This window comes from Lycium barbarum, chromosome 5, assembly GCF_019175385.1.
Source record: "Lycium barbarum isolate Lr01 chromosome 5, ASM1917538v2, whole genome shotgun sequence".
NCBI lineage: Eukaryota > Viridiplantae > Streptophyta > Magnoliopsida > Solanales > Solanaceae > Lycium > Lycium barbarum.
The window spans coordinates 81154949-81174720 of NC_083341.1; the positions used below are offsets into that span (position 1 = coordinate 81154949).

Sequence of the window (19772 nt, forward strand, 5' to 3'; positions counted from 1 at the left end):
TTATGAATTTTGTAAATCGTAGAAAAACTATTAAAAATAGTAAAAAAGAGGAATATGATACTCCTCAAGAACTTGATCTGCTTAATAAATGGACAATTCCTAAAATAGAACCCAGATTAATATATCAGATGGGTACATTTGAGAAATTAGGTCTCAAACAAGTGGTGAAAACCACCGAAGAAACGATAACCATAGATAATGATCATGCTACTTTTAGATTATTATCTGACAGTGATCTTGCCCCTTATAGGGTAACCCATAGATTTTTGCATATTGAGTTAGTACAGGTCGCATTTAAACCTTTAACCTTAAGAGGTTTACCAGAAATCTTTATAGCAGCTTTAAAAGATGGAAGGAATCGAAACTGGATGAAATCCCTCATAGGGACTGTTCAAACAATTTTGGCTTATGGTCCAGTTTATTTCAATGCTTATCCTAACTTGCAGGTATCCTTGCAAGATGACAATTCTTTAGATGCTTTAATATTAAGTATCAAGTTACATGGTTATGATTCTGTGCCATGTACAGAGGTAATATGCATCTGTTATAGAATATATTATAAACCATTATATACTATGAATCCTATGTGTAAAATCATGGATTTTAAAAATGAAACTATTTTAATAGAAACTAATTTTGGTAAATCCAAAATCATGACTCGAAGACCTATCAAATGGGATGAAATAGAATTTCCCAAAGAGTGGGTCATTGAAGGAGCAACACCTCCTCAAAATGTTTTTACTGAAATCTCAGAAATTGAACAGATCCCAGATGTGACAGTTAAATTAAGGTTTCATGAGCCTGCACCTTTTATAGAAGATATTGAACATAATAGGGTTCAATCTAGTCTACCTAGATTTGTGTCTTCTTGTAGATCTTAACATTTCGGTCACATGAAATTTGCTTATCATCAGCCACTGATCATGAAACCTTACAGAACTTTGTTGCAACACTTAGTCCATTACTGTGGACTTCATTCTTTAAGCATAGTTAACAATCACACCTCCTCTGGAAGATGCAAGACAACAACAACACAATCCACACCTGACCTAAGTAATACCGAATCCCAAACCTTTCCTTTTCCCAAACTATACTTCATTCCTTCCAATTCTTGATCAACTAAATCTTTATCTCAATTGTTCAATTCCTCTATTCCATTCAGATCACATTCACCGCCACCGACTGACCATCACTCGAACCCATTTAAAAGTATACCGCAAAATCACAAGTCTTACCAAATAGCCGAGTCAACCCTGGAGATAGTATTATGCCGCTCACTCAACAATCGAGAATTTCCTTTGCCTCACTCGAACTTCAAACTAAGAACAACTCTAAATCCGTCACAGCACACAAACTATTCTTCAAGAAGTCTTCCCACTAGGAATTATAGAACAACCCTGGTTATCCTAACAAGAACAATCATTGTCAATGCAATATGCCAAACCACCACTGAACCGATTCATAATTTGTAGGGTGATCCTTAATTTCTGAACTAGAACGCCTCTAATCAAATCATGCAGTCAACCCTTTACTTCGATGAACTCGACCGAGTTGTAACACCAGTAGAAACAGGAACTAGCCGAAACTTACACAATAGATACATTGCCCACACCACTTGTCTAAGATAAGATGTAACACCCGAAAACTCCTTGAGTACTAAAACTTCACATTTGCTCATCACTAGAGTCATTTCTCTTAGTCAACCACTGGCCCCCATTAGCTTGTGGCAGAACCGAACATACCAACTCATCCATGAACCCTTACATCTATTCTACAATGTATAATCGCAACATAACTCGCAAATTAACAAGCTCTTGATTCAAACGATCTCCTTACCAATCCTCTAAACACAACGACCCTGCGAACATACCTTTTACTGTAGGACAGGACCACAGCTGCCCAATAACCTAAGACAGTTGCCTAATAACTTGAGTTCCCACTCGTTATAAGTAACCTTTCCTTTTGATCTAGAACTTATTGCCATTTTTCTTAAGAAACCCACAAACCACTAGTTCTTACTCCACCACTACCATTTTGTTATGTCGAAGCCCAACATAACTTTCCACAACCGAATACGAAATCCACTCTCGTGCATTGTGCAACCTTATCCTGACGAGTACGTCAGATACTAATTGTTCCCTTCCTATAGCGGAGATTGATCTATCCAAGTCCTCTTCCTTACGCCTCTGTCCCATAAGACAAAATACCCTAAGAAATCCTACCTCGTTACACTTTACCACAAAAGTCACCTTTCCTGTACTTATCCTCAACTCCTTTCTCAATACCTTAAGACGGTCACTATCCTCTTGTCAAATCCGATGATCCTCTCCAAGCCACACTTGTTTCTTGATGTTGAGATGAATACTCTACCGTTGCTGAATTGTTGACTTGCCACTGACATATTTGTGCCACAAACCATCACAATAAACTTGACGAAGCTGAAACTTACCAATACAAATCACATCTCGTGCAAAACATTCTTATGAAAACATAATATTACTCCCTCGACTTCCGAAAAACTCACCGCTGAAGACATGGAGGTCATGAAATCCTCTGAATCATCATACCACCACCCCATACCAAACCAAAGAGTCTAACTCATAGCTGAAAGCTAAACTTGGTCACTCGTACATATAAGAATAGCACATCTCGCATCGTACCGCGCCATGTCATATCGACCGCTTGCATAACAATTTAAGAACGAGTTCCCATCATCCGTGAGAGAATAAGAAAGGGAAATTTAGATACTAATTTGGATCGACTAGATACCAATTTGAATGAAGTAGCACGAAAGGAATGAAAGAATGAAAGTTTCCTAAATGACTTATAGCCTCTCGAGAATGGGTACGAACGTCTACGTACCACTCCTCAAGACTCTACTAGACATTGCTCTTGTACTCGTGAGACCGGTGAACCTAGAGCTCTGATACCAACTTGTCGCGACCCAAATCATGGATCATGCGGGCACCCACACTAACCCCCTCTGATGGGCGAACCCTTCCCCTAACTACCTTAATTTGATACAACATGCGGAATAACAATATGTAAACACACTCCAACAGTTTAAATATTAAACCAATACGGAAGAAATATTTTTATTATAAGCAATTCCCAAAATCTGATCTAGACTCGTACAAGAGCTTCTAAGAAGTTTACAATTTGAAGTAGATAAAATTCTCAAACTGGATACGACTTCTGTTTAAGGATAGAGAACAACAGAAATCTAAGGAGAGACTCTGGGTTGCAAGATCTCAAACAGCTCACCCAAATGCCTCTGACGAATGCCTCAAAACGTTCGTGAGACTCCGAACATCACCTGAAAATAACTCTACACTCCACAAGGAGTGTAGCAAGAGTAGTATGAGCACAACACAAGGCTTGTAGGTATCATAGGCCGAGAATGGTTAGTTCACGCATATAAACAAGAAGCAACTAACAAGTAAGCAGATAAGTAATCAACCACAGTCAGAACTCTAGCAAATATGGAAGTCTTGCAGTAACGATAGTCACAAGGGATTTCACTATCTCAAGTTATAAGCCTAGGAGGAAATCCCTAAACCTCGAGTCCATCAAGCCTCTAAAATAAATACTTACAAACAACAACTTAATAATTCACAAATCAAGAATCAATCAGAGAATGTGCCATGCAATGACATGAATAGCAATTCAAATGGAGTGCTATGCAATGCAATGTTGTGCTATGTAAATGTTATGCAATGCAGTAGTCACCTCTCACGCTCCACTCTCGTACACACATGCTATGGCAGTGCCTCATAGTCAAGACCCATGGGGGACCCGCGAAGTCCATGTACCACTCATGCTCTCCAGCAGAAAGCTCGGAGGCTATCAACTACTCTCAATCTCCGACAAAAGACCTCGGAGTCTCTCAATCATATTCAATCTCCGGCAAAGACCTCGGAGTCTCTCTGTCACTCTCAATCTCCGGCAAAGACCTCGGAGTCTCTCAATCACTCTCCTCACCATTAGGACAACATAAGAGTAATATGGAAGCATGCCTTGCATGATATCAGTCTCAGCTATATCACCAATATGCAATAAACAAGTACAAGTCATATTATTGCCCACGGCTCAATCATCAATATTACCCTTCCCTTTCATAAGGTGAGTGACCTAGTATGTGATAGAGATACAACTAGGTGATAATTACATCAAATAGCACATAGAATATGGGATGCATGCCTCGCATGAAATAAACCTCAATAATCACCGCAATCATAGGTTCCATAGATTCATACTAGGAAATGCAATTCAATATTCAATTTCTCAGTAATAACCTTCCTCTTCCATATGACAAGTGAGATAACAAGAAAGAGAGAATTATATCAAGTACATAAAATCACAACCATGGTGACAAGCCCACATAACAATATCGCAATAATGGCGACAAGCCCACATAACAACTGACAATGCCAACCTAGATGGAATTCACCTCCACACCATGCCTGAAGACCTATCATGCTTTCCCCGTCAACCACTACTATCTACATACGTTTTTCCAACCAGAGTCTAGACATAAAGTAAACCATAATCTACCTCGAAGCCGAACGGCACCACGAACTGATCCGCTTGAGCCTTTCCCCTCTGAATAGCTTCCAAACGGTAAAAGTCTATCAATTAATTAATCTACATTAGATTACGAAGCTAATGATACACATATTGCCACAATACGATTCGAATCGAAAAACAACCTTTAAAAGAGAACCCAGGTATTGAAAATCATTTGACCCATAACCTAAGGGTCATATATCCAGAAAATTAATCAATTCCATCCATAAATGGACTCTTAAATCATTAATTATCATTTCTTAAGACTAGGGCTCGAAGCCTTCAATTATCCCAAAATCTTAACCTAGGATTAACATCTCACTTTCCAGAACTCAAATACCATGAACTTAAAAATTTTCATATAATCCAATACACCTAACATTCAATTACATATATTCAATATATTAAAAATTGTAGTCTCAACATGAAAGCATATGATAATCTCGAAACCTGAAGGAAATTACGAAACCAAAAGCTTAGAACCAACATTTACGTCTGAATCCAGTAACATTACAAAAACCTTATGAATTCATTTGCATTTTATCCTTCCATCGTAATTGATTAATCATTAACTCATTATTATCCAACATCATCCGCAATCATTACCCTATGATAAACCCACCATTACATTGGCCTTAGCCTCAAATCATTTAGTCATCATTACTATGATTGAACCACTAACTTTGTATCCTAGTTTCCTATGGCTAAACACCAACAGAAAGTGGAAAATAAATTAGGAATTTAATGCCTTTCCACCAAATACTACTATAATAGATAATGTCATTCCTAGAAATTAATAAATCACAAAAATTAGTAATACTTACCTGAGTTAGGTTAGTCGCCCCCCATTTGCCGAAAATGCACGGTAAGATTTTTCTATCATTATGATTCAAAAGTGTAAACCCTATTAACCTTAATCCATTTTATATGGCCATGTAACATAAGGTATTAAATAAATTATGGGCTTGGCCCTTTAATCACCAACTAAAATAATGGTCCAAAATAACCTTTTTACTCTACCAATATGTATAAGGTAAAAAATGACCCACTTAGTAAATTACATTATTCACCAACTTATACCTTATATAAGTGCAAATAAAATTCCTATGAATAAACCATTCGCACACATTAAATAGATAAATTTTAAAATTTACCCGTCAATTATATAACCGTACCACCTATCCCCGCAAGCCAAAGATATCATTTCCAAGCCACGGAAAGGATAATTTGGGGAAAAGACTCCAAAATGCCAAAACGACCAAACGGGTCGTTACAAAAATGCATTTCAATAGTATATGAAAATACTAAACTATCATCGATATAAACAATGATAAAATTACTATAATCCATAAATATATCATTCATAATTTTTTGAAATTCTGAAGGGGCATTCTTCAGCCCAAAAGGCATAACATTCCATTCAAATTGTCCAATTGGAACATTAAAAGAAGTTTTATATTTATCTGCTTCGGCAATTTGGATTTGCCAATAACCAGATTTTAAATCAAATTTGGAAAATATAATTGCATTATGGAGATGATCCAATAAATCGTTTTTATTAGGGATTGGATATCGAATCCATTTTAGAACTTTATTTAGAGGTTTATAATTTATCACCAATCTTGGAACTCCTCATTCCTATTCAGCATGTTTATTAACATAAAAAGTTGTGCATGACCATGGAGATTTCGAAGATCTTACAAGACCCTTTTGTAAAAGCGAAGAAATCTCATTTTTGCATAATTCCAAATATTCGGAATTCATTTGACATGGTCTTGCTTTAGTAGGAATATTATTTACGGAAAAAGATTCTTCATATGGAAGAGTGACAATACGTCTTTTCCTATCCCAAAAAACATTAGGATGATCACTACAAATTTGTAAAGAGAATTGGTTTTTTATAAACCCAATTTTTTCTTGCAATTTAGGATTTTGTAAAATATCTTCAATTTGAAGAGTATAAATTTCATGTTTAAGAAAATTAATTTACTAATGTTTATTCATCAATCTATCTTTATTTCATTTAAAATCCTTGAAAAAGGTTCAATTATAAACCAGAACTTAACCGGTTTTTCTTCATAAGTTCCTATAAAACCTTTATCATCCATCCATTGAATAGGAAATAATTTATGGATGAATGGAGTTCCCAAAATAACTTGGTTTGAAATATTTTTACTAGGACAAAGTTTTCAGGAATGCAAATTTTGTCTTGGCAAATATAAGCTTTGGGTAATTTATAAGTAATACCCATTTTTTGGCCACTAGAAGACCGTAAACTATGAGTAGTTTTTTGAAAATATTTTGAAGCAATTAATCCTTCTTGAATACAACTTATATCAGCTCCACTATCAACTAGAGCAGTAAATTCTTTTTTGAAATTATAATCAATCAAAAGAGTATTTTTTATAAAAAATTTAAAAGAAGTAATAATGTCTAATTTTGTCAAAAAAACTGGAACTAGGATTTCCGCTACTTCCTTCTTCTTCCGTAGCCACAGTTTCTACGGTGTTATCAACTGGTAGGTCTTCTATGGTGTTATAAACCGGTGATTCTATGACTTGCTTTCCCTTTTCCTCTAGCTGCGAGACTCTATGATCTAAAGTGGTTTGGTGTCTCCTAAGGGTGGAAATTTCTTGCTTAAGGTTATCAACCTCTCTTTCTAAATCTTGGGTGGTTTCCGGTGTACATATGATATTACGGCGTTCTTAGAGAAGTTTTTTAACTTCAGCCATAGTATAAGGTCCTGCATGTTCTCTAATTTCTACAGCAGTTGGTTCTTCTTGGGGCTGCTGTTTTGAACCTATTTGGTCTACGATTTGGGACTTAAGATTGGGATCCTTAATATGTTTAAGGAGGTCAACAAGGTTATTACCATCTAAAATATGAAGACTGGTTTCGCTAAACTGAGAAAAAAGTTTATAAAATTCATCATTTTCCTTGGGTTTTAAACAAGGTTGCCCTATTTGGCATGGTTGACACTCATCCTCTGAACTAGTTGAGATATAACTTTCTTCATCTAATACCCTTATATCTTCATTTGAAGAGGGGTTAGAAGAACTATCGCTCTCTTGCCCAGAATCATCCTCTGGTTCTGGGTCTGAATTTAACAAAATCTTATATAAAATTTTTCTAAGGTCATCATCTATGTTAAAGGCCTTAATCTTTTCCTTAACCTTACAATTCTTATAATAATGACCTACTCTGCCACACTTATAACAGGCTCTTGGGTTCTTGGATTTAATAAAATCCTTTCTTTCTTTAAAAGTCTTTTTGCGCCTAGCTTTTTTCTGCAAGCGCTTCTCCTTCCATTGTTGGAAGTCTTTATGCTTCTTCTTATGCCTATGAGGCTTCTTAGAAGATTGCGGAACGTCCATACCAAACTGTCCACAAAATTCTCCTAATTGTTGTCTTTCATTAAGACCATGGCGCTTGATTTGCTGATTTAGCCTAATTTCATTACATAAGGCTAATCCTTCCTGCATACAAGTACCAATCAATTTTCCATAAGTATAAGAACTATAATCAATACTTTTTTCCCCTTTCCTAAGAGCTTTTCTAACTCTTTTTGCAAAAGAGGAGGGAGTCCATCTATAAATTTGGACTTCCAGTGGGAGTCATTACTCTCTGGTAATTCCATGACCCTACAAAGAAAAACATCTTTATACCACCTAAATGAGGTTAGGGTCTTACATCTAAGGTTTTGAAGCATAGTACGAATAGGTTAACTATTGTCTGTCCATCTTCCTGAAAAATGTTCAACCATATTAAGAACCAGTGTATAAACTGCATTAGCAATGGGTGCGTGATTGTCACCTTCTTGTTTAACAGCGGTTAGAATTGAATGACGCTGTGTTGGGGTTAAATAATTATCCCACCAACCTTTTAATTAGCCAGTGAAACCAGCTATAATCATATCTGCAATAACCCTTTCCGAATTTTTATGAACTTTGCAGATGGTGTTGTACATTAACATCCTATGAATAGTACAATAAATCTGACGTTCACTATAACCGTCAATATTCCATTCATAAATTTCATTACCACTATAGCTGTTGGAAATAACATGTTCATGCTCCTCTAATAAAACATCTTGAGGAGTTGGGCGAGGATAATAGTACATCGTCTGGCTAGGCTTAACAGCATAATATTCATCAATCTTATTAATAGGTGATGCTATGCGAGCCTTGTAATCAATATCAGACAAATATGTATCATCCTCTGCTATTAAAGGATTGATCTTTAAACCTTTAAATTTTTCATCTAAAAGTTTTCTAGTTCTGATAAAGGTTCAATTTAAAATCATGAATCTCAGGAGGAGGCTGTATGCTTGGAGTAGCACCAACTTCCTTCTGTTTTTCCTTATCAGAAATAGAAGTCTTATTAAGACAAGTTAAAAGTTTATCAACTTTTTCATGAAGTGAAAATATTTGTTCACCCAAAATATTCTTGTAAATATTAGAATAATTTTTTTGTCTAATTATATTATTAATATATTTAGTTATGACAGGTAAACTATCACTTTCAATTAATTTTGAAAAAGCTGCAAAATGCAAAGTTTTATCATCTTTGCCTACTTGAAAAGATTTTTGTGGAGAAAATACAGTATGAACGACTTCTCCATTAGACAAGTTATAGTCTCTTTCGATAACAGAAATATAATTAGCAAGATATTTTGCCATAAACCAAGGCACAAAAGACATAATCTTATTTGCTTTGGAAAGATCATTATAAAATTCATCTTGGAAAATAATTGTTTCCTCAGGTTTAAAACTTTCATAAAACCATTTTCTAAATGGCATCCATTTAGGAATATAAAACTCTTTGCTAATTTGTAATCTTGCGGGTGATCCCCGACTAAAATCAATTTTTTGGACTCTGATCCATTAAATACTTGGAAAATCCATGTCAGACTCAGTTAATTCTAGGTCTTTAATACCATTTACAATATTATCCTGGTTAATTTTCAAATTACTAATTCTATTAGAATCATTATCTCTTATCTGAGAAGTAGATGCTCTTGATGGCGACTGCACAATATAATAAACAAGAGATATATAAGATCTACAAGGAGACAGAGATCTAGGTAGACTAGATCGAACCCTATTATGTTCAATATCTTCTATAAAAGGTGCAGGCTCATGAAACCTTAATTTCACTGTCACATCTGGGATCTGTTCAATTTCTGAGATTTCAGTAAAAACATTTTGAGGAGGTGTTGCTCCTTCAATGACCCATTCTTTGGGAAATTCTTTTTCATCCCATTTCATAGGTCTTCGAGTCATGATTTTGGATTTACCAAAATTAGTTTCTATTAAAATAGTTTCACTTTTAAAATTCATTATTTTACACATAGGATTCATAGTATATAATGGTTTGTAATATATTCTATAATAGATGCATATTACCTCTGTACCTGGCATATAATCATAACTATGTAACTTGATACTTAATATTAAAGCATCTAAAGAATTGTCATCTGGCAAGGATACCTGCAAGTTAGGATAAGCATTGAAATAAACTGGACCATAAGCCAAAATTGTTTGAACTGTCCCTATGAGGGATTTCTTCCAGTTTCTATTTCTTCCATCTTTTAAAGCTGCTATAAAGCTTTCTAGTAAACCTCTTAAGGATAAAGGTTTAAATGCGACCTTACTAAGCCAATATGCATAATTCTATGAGTTACCCCATAAGGGGCAAGATCACTGTCAGATAATAATCTAAAAGTAGCATGATCATTATTTACGGTTATCGTTTCTTCAGTGGTTTTTACCACTTGTTTGAGACCTAATTTCTCAAATGTACCCATCTGATATAATAATCTGGGTTATATTTTAGGAATTGTCCATTTATTAAGCAGATCAAGTTCTTGAGGAGTATCATATTCCTCTTTTTTACTATTTTTAATAGTTTTTCTACGATTGATCAAATTCATGATTAAAGTCGTGGAATTACATCACCTATTACTACTGAAATACCATGGCTCTGATACCATATAACAGCAGGATCGCGCCGCCGCATGATGTCATCTAGGTAACAACAGTTTTACTAGGTTATTAACCCTGGCGTTGGGGTTGTTCCTACCAGAACAAGTCCAACAAACGCCCTAAAACGCCATTCTCGGCTAAGCGGGCTAACAACAGGACCACCGCCTGGTTATGAACAGTACGCCTGGGTCAGTCTCTACCTAACCTTGAACATCATGTTTTGGTTGTGATCATGATGCATTAAAGCATTATTACCATAATCTCAGTAGTCTAGTGTGACGTAATTCAACAGATTATTTAGCCTATGAGGCTAAACATGAACTGATTAAAATAAAATAACTTAAAAAGAAAAATAAAAATTTATACCTTAAGGATGAAGGTTGTGCTCAGCAGAGATGAAATTTATAAAAACAAATTTTTATTTGTGAGAGAAGGTTTTTACAAGGGGGAGAGTGGCAAAAGACTTGTGCTTGGGGGATCCAAAACTTGCCTTCTTCCTAAGAAGAATGATCCTTTTATAACGGATCAGGAGTAATAAACAACAAAATCAAAAACTAAATGGCCAACAACATCATGGCCAGATAAAATAAAAAGTAAAGTAAAAAGTAAAAGTGGTCGTCAAGGAAAGATCCTTATAAAATTCATCTTGGAAATTATTGTTTCCTTAGGTTTAAAACTTTCAAATAAAACCATTTTCTAAATGGTATCCATTTAGGAGTATAAAACTCATTGCTAATTTGTAATCTTGCGGGTGATCCCCGACTAAAATCAATTTTTTGGACTTGATCCATTAAATACTTGGAAAATCCATGTCTGACTCAGTTAATTCTGGGTCTTTAATACCAGTTATAATATTCTCCTGGTTAATTTTCAAATTACTGATCCTATTAGAATCATTATCTCCTATCTGAGAAGTAGATGCTCTTTATGGCGACTGCATAATATAATCAACAGGAGATATATAAGATCTACAAGAAGACAGAGATCTAGGTAGACTAGATCGAACCCTATTATGTTCAATATCTTCTATAAAAGGTGCAGGCTCATGAAACCTTAATTTAACTGTCCCATCTGGGATCTGTTCAATTTCTGAGATTTCAGTAAAAACAAATTGAGGAGGTGTTGCTCCTTCAATGACCCACTCTTTGGGAAATTCTATTATATCCCATTTGATAGGTCTTCGAGTCATGATTTTGGATTTATCAAAATTAGTTTCTATTAAAATAGTTTCATTTTTAAAATCCATTATTTTACACATAGGATTCATAGTACATAATGGTTTATAATATATTCTATAACAGATGCATATTACCTCTGTACCTGGCATATAATCATAACCATGTAACTTGATACTTAATATTAAAGCATCTAAAGAATTGTCATCTTGCAAGGATACCTGCAAGTTAGGATAAGCATTGAAATAAACTGGACCATAAGCCAAAATTGTTTGAACTGTCCCAATGAGGGATTTCTTCCAGTTTCTATTTCTTCCATCTCTTAAAGCTTTCTGGTAAACCTCGTAAGGTTAAAGGTTTAAATGCGACCTGTACTAACCCAATATGCATAAATCTATGGGTTACCCTATAAGCGGCAAGATCACTGTCAGATAATAATCTAAAACTAGCATGATTATTATCTACGGTTATCGTTTCTTCAGTGATTTTTACCACTTGTTTGAGACCTAATTTCTCAAACATTTGTTTGGAAACGTCATGTTTGCAATCTTTATTAAACATAAACTTAGCCGCTTGACAATCAGTTTTTATTAAAAACTTTTGATTATATAAATCACCTTGGAATTTAAGAACACACTTAACTAGAGCAAGAATTTCTTTTGCTATAGTAGCATAATTCTTTTGACTGTTATTCCATTTGCCCGAATAGAACTGGACTAAATACTCTTGTTTATCATTTGGAGAAAGTTGTTTAAGTATTCCTCCATAGCCAATATCAGAGGCATCAGTTTCAATAATTTTTTGCCAGTTGGGATTGGCTAAAGTAAGACAAGGGAGATTATTAACTTTCCCCTTAATTTTTTGAACTGCTTGTGTATGAGCATCAGTCTAAGGTTTTGGAATTTTCTTTAATCTATCGTATAAAATAGATGTGTCTTGGGCTAAATCATTATAAAATGGTGAAATATAATTTAAACTTCCAAGAAATCTTTGAATTTGAGTTTTATCAGTAATAAAATCAGGAAATTTAGAAGCAAATTCAATACTTCTATTAATAGGAATAATTTTTCCTTTTTCAATATTATGACCCAAAAACCTAACTTTTGTTTGGAAAAGGGACATTTTTGGTTTATATATGACCAAACCATTTTGAATAATAATTTTCTTGAATGTATCAAGATGATTAAAATGCATTTCAATAGTATTTGAAAATACTAAAATATCATCGATATAAACAATGATAAAATTACTATAATCCATAAAAATATCATTCATAATTTTTTGAAATTCTGAAGGGGCATTCTTCAGCCCAAAAGTCATAACATTCCATTCAAATTGTCCAATTGGAACATTAAAGGCAGTTTTATATTTATCTGCTTCGGCAATTTGGATTTGCCAATAACCAGATTTTAAATTTAATAAATAATAGAAGTAGCCAACCTGTCCTAACATGATATTTTTCTCTCATAGTGCATTTTAGTGATGTGTGGCCTGAGTATTTTGGAATGAGATTAGGGTGGTTGTCACCATCCTTATTCCCAGTGTCGCACAAGATTCAAGGGGTTTCATTCAACCCCAGACATGGCTGGCACTGGGGGAAGGTTTGACCAACCCCGAATGATCCTCAACATTACCACAATCAAACACAAGTGCACAATTAGAACCAAATATCATTGAACAGTCTAGCCTTCAAACAAGGACACAGAAGAAAAGGCAAAACATAACTCCTAAGAAACAAAGGACAATATTTCACTGTACACCATTACTACTACTTAATTACAACAAGGGACCGGAATATATTCATTAAACTATGCATCATTTTAAGCCAGGAGTGGTCTATGCAAAATAAGCTTATCAATCTCTTTATGAAGAAGTACAACCATAGACAGATTCCAATATAGAATTCAGTCATAGACACACTCGGCGCATATAAAGGGAACCAAAGCAAGCCCTAGTAAAAAGAAAAGTACATTCCAAGTCACATTTGCAAAGGCCAGGTGTAGATTGAGCACACAGGTATAACATGAGAAAGAAAACTGATTTCAGTCAAGCTAAACACATAAACATGGCACATAGGTGGATTTTCAGGTCCCGGTTAGACTTAACAAGATGAAAACATCAAGTAAAAGTATGCAGGCTACACACATAGCATAGAAAGGATGCATAAAATCATTCATGTCTCTTTGGTGGAGTTTCTTGAAAAGAGGAAGGATCTACATGATCTTAACAGTCTTTAATAACTCTGTTTCAATTTCAATACCTTACCTATTAAGATTTCATGTTTCCCTTTAAGCTCTTCCTTTTGTATTCTGATTCAGTCATGAACATGTACACCTAGGTTCACTACTAGGTTTTTCTCAACCACTTATCAATGCATGTCTCATTTTAGCCAAGTCTTCTAGGTTCTAGCAACAAAATTCACATGATTTTTTGAAAGATTTGTACAGTTAGCATGCACCACCATAGGCTTATGAAAGTGCCATGGTACCTTTTATGTGAAGGGAAATTGTGGTGAATCAAACAGTGCTTGATCACCCACCCCCCCCCCCCCTGGATCCCCTCTCAAGGCACCTTTTAAAAAGACTCTTCCTGGCCATGTGGATTTTAGCTTACCTTCATTCTCTTCTAATCGTAAAGAACATTGCTACCAAGAGTTACTTACAGCCAAGTTCCTTAACAAGTTCAAATGCATGGACATATAAGTGGACAGGATCATTTAGGCTAGGACTGGGATCATTTTCACCACTAGACGCTAGCAAAATCCATACAGAATCATAGCATAAGTCAAGGTGTCATCAACAAGTTCTTTAACCTACTTCACATAATCTCCTTAAATTAGTCTAAGCATTTAACAAGTCATATCATATTACAAACTTCATCTGGCCAAGTCATAGAAAATGTGTATGAGGCAATCAAGTAAATGATGATAACTAGAATATCTGGACAGAGTATTAGAGATTAAGCCCAAACACAAATGATTAAAGTAGTGACAGTAGGCAGATTTCCCCTTTTATCTTTGAGCTAGTTATGTTCCAATAGAACTCATGTAGGAAATCTCATGATTTAACAATACAGACTAGATTCGCAATTTGATCTTGGATATGGCATGATCACTTTCTTTGAAACATTCAGAACCTCTAAACATAAAACAAAGGGAATTCAAGCAAACAAATTACCAAATGGCCATGAACCAACCCTCATTCTCAGTAAAGATCCTTTATTACCTAAGCAAGACCAAACATTTAAGCCTTTGACGCAACAAGATTCACAGAAAGGGAAGAAAAGGGAAGAGGGAAGACAGACTCAACTGGCAAATGAAATAAATCTCTAAACTGTAATGCAAGTGCAAAGACAGTAAGGCATCTTCATAAACAGGTCACATGACAAACGCTTTAGATTTCTACTCAAGTTCTAAAGGGGCTAATTTCTTAACAAAAAAAAAAAAGATTGGCTCAAATCCCTTCCCAACATAGTATTTAGACAGAGTTCTTCTCATGAATATACACAAGGTTCAAGCTAGCCTAGGTAGCTCCATCCTCCCACCCGTTTTACCTAGTCATGTTTTAATACTAAAGTAGACTAAATTTGCAGAGTAATGTCACTCTAACAAACTAAGGGGTTTATCATTAGCCTAACCCTCTTTTTCCATCTAATAGTCTTGATTTAGTATCTTTCTAGACTTATTCTCGTTATGGTTCTATCCCTGATTACTATTCAAACATCTAACCTAATAATGACTAGTTATTAAGGCTAAGTCCACTCAGTATTTCTTAATTTAGAAATTTAATTGTCAACAACAAGCTGGTTATTTTCATTAGCCAAACTTTATCCAAAGGTCATGATCAAATAAAAACTTCAAGCACATTAGTTTCCCAACAAAGCATATCTAAACTATAAATCCTATTTTAACTTGACTTGTTTTCAAAATGAAACAATAAGCCAGACTGCTCTAAGAAATAACATAAGGCTTCCTGATTCAAAGAAATGAAATACTGCATTCTTAATCTGCATGTGTCCCTAATCCCCATTTTTTTCACCATATTTACCAAAGTCAAAACAGCTACTGCACACTATAGAGTTTAACAAGCTAATAGGAATAGGAACAAATCACAAAGAGGGTCAGGCTATGGTATTTATATAACAATGCAGCATCAACCATGGAAGACATGACACATTTGCACCCAAATTCTTTAAGCACAGCTTTAAGGAGATTCTCACTTAAGCATAGTAGGATAGGAGTAGGGTAGTCTCACTTTAAAAAGAAGAACATCACAAATCAGCTAATGACAATTCTAGACATGTTCATAATGCAAAACAAAGGTCCTTAGACACAATTAGAAATGTACTCAAGTCATGAATCCCTTTTGGAGATAGGTACTATCACATTAAGATGCAAGTAATCAAATGATGACCCTATAAACATGTCATATGGACTTCCTAACACAAAGCAGTCTTACGAAAGAGTCCCACAATCTAAATTAGTATTCCAACAGCCTTACAACACCCTATATGTTCCCAGGCGGCGCTAGGGTTAGGGTATGGGGAAAGGAGAGGGGAAGAGAGAAGGGGTTAGGGGTCGTTTGGTGTGGGAAATGAAAGGGTAAAGGGGTGTTATCCCCTTACCAGCTGAGTATTGGGCCGGGTCAGCCCCATTGGGCTTGGACTCGGTCCACCTGATTTTTTTAAAAAAAAATAGAAGCCTTTCTTGTGTATATACCAAGTGTATACACATATATCTCAAATATATGTGTGTATACTTGGTGTATATGTTGAGTATACTTAGGTCCTAACCATTTAAAATATCATTAGAGGAAATTTTAACCATGGGGAAAATCGGATTGCTACGCATTTTTATAATAGTAATAAAAAGAAAAATAATTTTGAAGGTCGGTTAAGTCGTTGATGGGCCTGAAAAGACGTCTTTAATTAATTGGCCTAACGTATTTATTTCAATTATGGCCTTTTAATCAAAATTTAAAAATTAGGATAAACATATTATTTTAAATTAAATACCAACAGGCTAATTTCTTTAAAAATAAGCTAATTTCTTTAATGAAGGAATAATCAAATTAATTGTGACCAAGGCAAAAAATCAAAAAAAGGAAAATATATATCTAATAAGGGGCTAATTTTGCAATAATTATCATTTAATTAATTAACTAGCCTAATCAAATCATTAAAGGGTAATTATGCTTATTTTTGTAAAAATCAGGAGTAAAAAAAGGGTAAATAATTAATTACTTAAACTATTTAAATTATCCAAATTTCAGAGGTGAAATAAAAGGAAAAAAAATTTTAAAAATAATTTTAAATGATTAAACAATAATTCCCCTTCTTTCTCTCTTTCCTCTTTTAAAAATAATTTAACCAAATATCTTAAAAATTATTTATTATTCTCTAAATAAAACATGATGCATGAAAAACCTTTTTGCTAATTTAAAAGGAAAAAATATTGATCTGGGCACTTTGTAAAAATCATTTAATGCTATTAGAAATGCTCAGCTTATTCACTTATTACCCGGGGACCCCGAGTGATTAAAATAACTTACGGGAGGTCAAAAATTAGGTGTCATCACAACATACATGAGAGTAATGACTACCATTTTCCACGACATGATCCATAAAGAAATTGAAGTCTATGTGGACTATGTCATTATCAGGTCAAGGGAAAGTTCAGAGCATACCACACATTTGAGGAAATTCTTCGATAGGCTCCGAGAGTTTAACTTGAAATTGAACCCGGCCAAATGTGCGTTCGGAGTACCGGTCAAAAAATTACAACGGTTCATAGCCAATCGAAGGTGAGCACAAAGATCAAATCAATCCAAGAATTACCTCCTCCCTAAACTAAGAAAGAAGTCATGAGTTTTCTAGGGAGGTTGAATTATATTGGACGGTTCATAGCTCAATCCACTATCATTGTGGAGCCCATCCTTAAGCTCTTGAAGAAAGATACTCCTACAAAATGGACAGAGGAGTGCCAAGAAGCAATCGACACTATCAAGAGATACCTATCCAATCAGCCAGTGCCAAGGCCCGGGACCCCATTGCTACTGTACTTGTCAGTTGCTGAAAAGACCTTCGGTTGCGTGTTAGGACAACACGATGAAGAAGGGAAAAAAGAGCATGTCATTTACTATCTAAGCAAAAAGTTCACGGCATGTGAGGCAAGATACATGCTAGTGGAGAAAACTTGTTGTGCTTTGACTTGGGTGGCTCAGAAATTGAGACATTATTTATCTTCGTACTCCACTCACCTTATATCCAAGATGGATCCGTTGAGGTACATATTTCACCAGCCCATGCCCATCGGGAAGTTGGCCAAATGGCAGATGCTGTTAAGTGAATTCGACATCGTGTACATAGCCTACAAAGCCGTTAAAGGACAGGCTTTAGCTGACTTACTAGCTGCAAGTCCGGTAGATGAAGAGCTCGAACCGCTTTGCACCGATTTCACAGACGAAGAATGACAAACAGAATCTTATACTAGCTAGAAACAGTTCTTTGACGGAGTAGTGAATTACAAAGGTTCCGAAATCGGAGTGGTTCTGATATCAGAAAATGGGAAACACTACCCCATGGGCGCAAAACTCAAATACCGTTGTACCAACAATATGGCTGAATATGAGGCCTGCATTCTAGGTCTCTGAATGGCACTGGATATGAATATCGATGAATTACTGGTCATCGGAGATTTTGACTTGCTGATTAGTCAAGTACAAGGCGAATGGGCCACCAAGAACGAAAAGATCTTGTCATATGTGAACTTGGCACAAAGATTATGCAAGAAATTCAGAAAGATTGAATTTCGACATACGCCGAGGGCTCAGAAGGAATTTGCCGACGCCCTGGCCACAATAGCATCAATAATCCAGCATCTTGAAAGTAGTCGCATTGACCCACTAAGGATAAGTCTGAAAGAAGAGCATGCCCACTTTTGCCACGTGGAAGCTGAGCCAGATGGAAAATCATGGTACAACGACATCAAAATGTATCTAGAAAAACGGGAATATCTCGAAGGCATTACAAATAGACAAAAGAAGACCATCAGAAGAATGGCAAATGGCTTCTTCCTAAACAAGGAAATATTGTACTAACGGACGCTGGATTTGGGTCTGCTTCGATGTGTAGATGCCGGCAAAGCCTCCAAAAGTCTAGAAGAAGTACATGCTGGGATATGTGGACCCCATATGAGGATTCGGAATATCACACATTGATTAATCAAAGAGAGATTCAACAACGAAAAGAAAGATCAATTCTTTGGGACCCTAAACGAGGGCAAATTGGAAGAATTTCTTTTGCCCTTGGCCTTAGATAAGGCAACTGTCGGTTTTGCTAAAGTCGTTGTACTAGCAAAGAAGATTCTACGAGCTGGATACTATTAGATGACCATGAAAAGCGATTGCTACAAATATGTACAAAGGTGCCATCAATGCCATATCTAATCAAGGTCCTTCCAAGTGAGCTTAATGTTATGAGTTCACCATGGCCTTTCATTGATTGGGGCATGGATGTTATTGCACCCATTGAACCCACAGCTTCAAATGGCCACTGGTTCATTTTAGTTTCCATTGACTACTTTACCAAACGTCTCACAAATTAGTAACAAAGAAAGTGGTAGCTGACTTCGTACGAAACCACATCAGATGCCGATTCGGTATACCCGAGTTCATCATAATAGACAATGGAGCAAACTGCATAGCCATCTGATGAAGTATATCTGTGAGCAATTCAAGATCACTCACCGAAACTCAAAAGCCTACCGGCCACAAACGAACGGAGCCGTAGAAGCAGCCAATAAAAATATCAAGAGGATATTGAGAAAAATGACTGATATTATAAAGGTTAGCACGAGCAGTTGCCTTATGCTTTACTGGGATACCGTACTACGGCCAAAACTTCAACAGGAGCGACTCCATATCTGTTAGTCTATGGTACTGAAGCAGTCATACCTGCCGAAGTTGAGATAACTTCTTTGAGAATCATTCAAGAAGCAAAATTCGACAATGCTAAATGGGTCCGAGCTCGATATGAGCAATTGGATCTA

The 19772-nt window shown here is 35.6% G+C and overlaps 1 protein-coding gene across 1 annotated transcript; it reads left to right on the top strand.

The window, feature by feature from the left end:
• Window positions 1–18375: 18375 nt before the first annotated feature.
• Window positions 18376–18822, top strand: LOC132639526 (uncharacterized). The gene has a single exon (XM_060355968.1). It carries the CDS (start codon window positions 18376–18378, stop codon window positions 18820–18822), a length of 447 nt encoding a protein of 148 aa, XP_060211951.1.
• The last annotated feature ends 950 nt before the right edge of the window (window positions 18823–19772 follow it).

Coding starts and splice junctions, on each gene's coding strand:
- LOC132639526 (XM_060355968.1), top strand. CDS start 18,376: ATGGCACTGGATATGAATATCGATGAATTACTGGTCATCGGAGATTTT.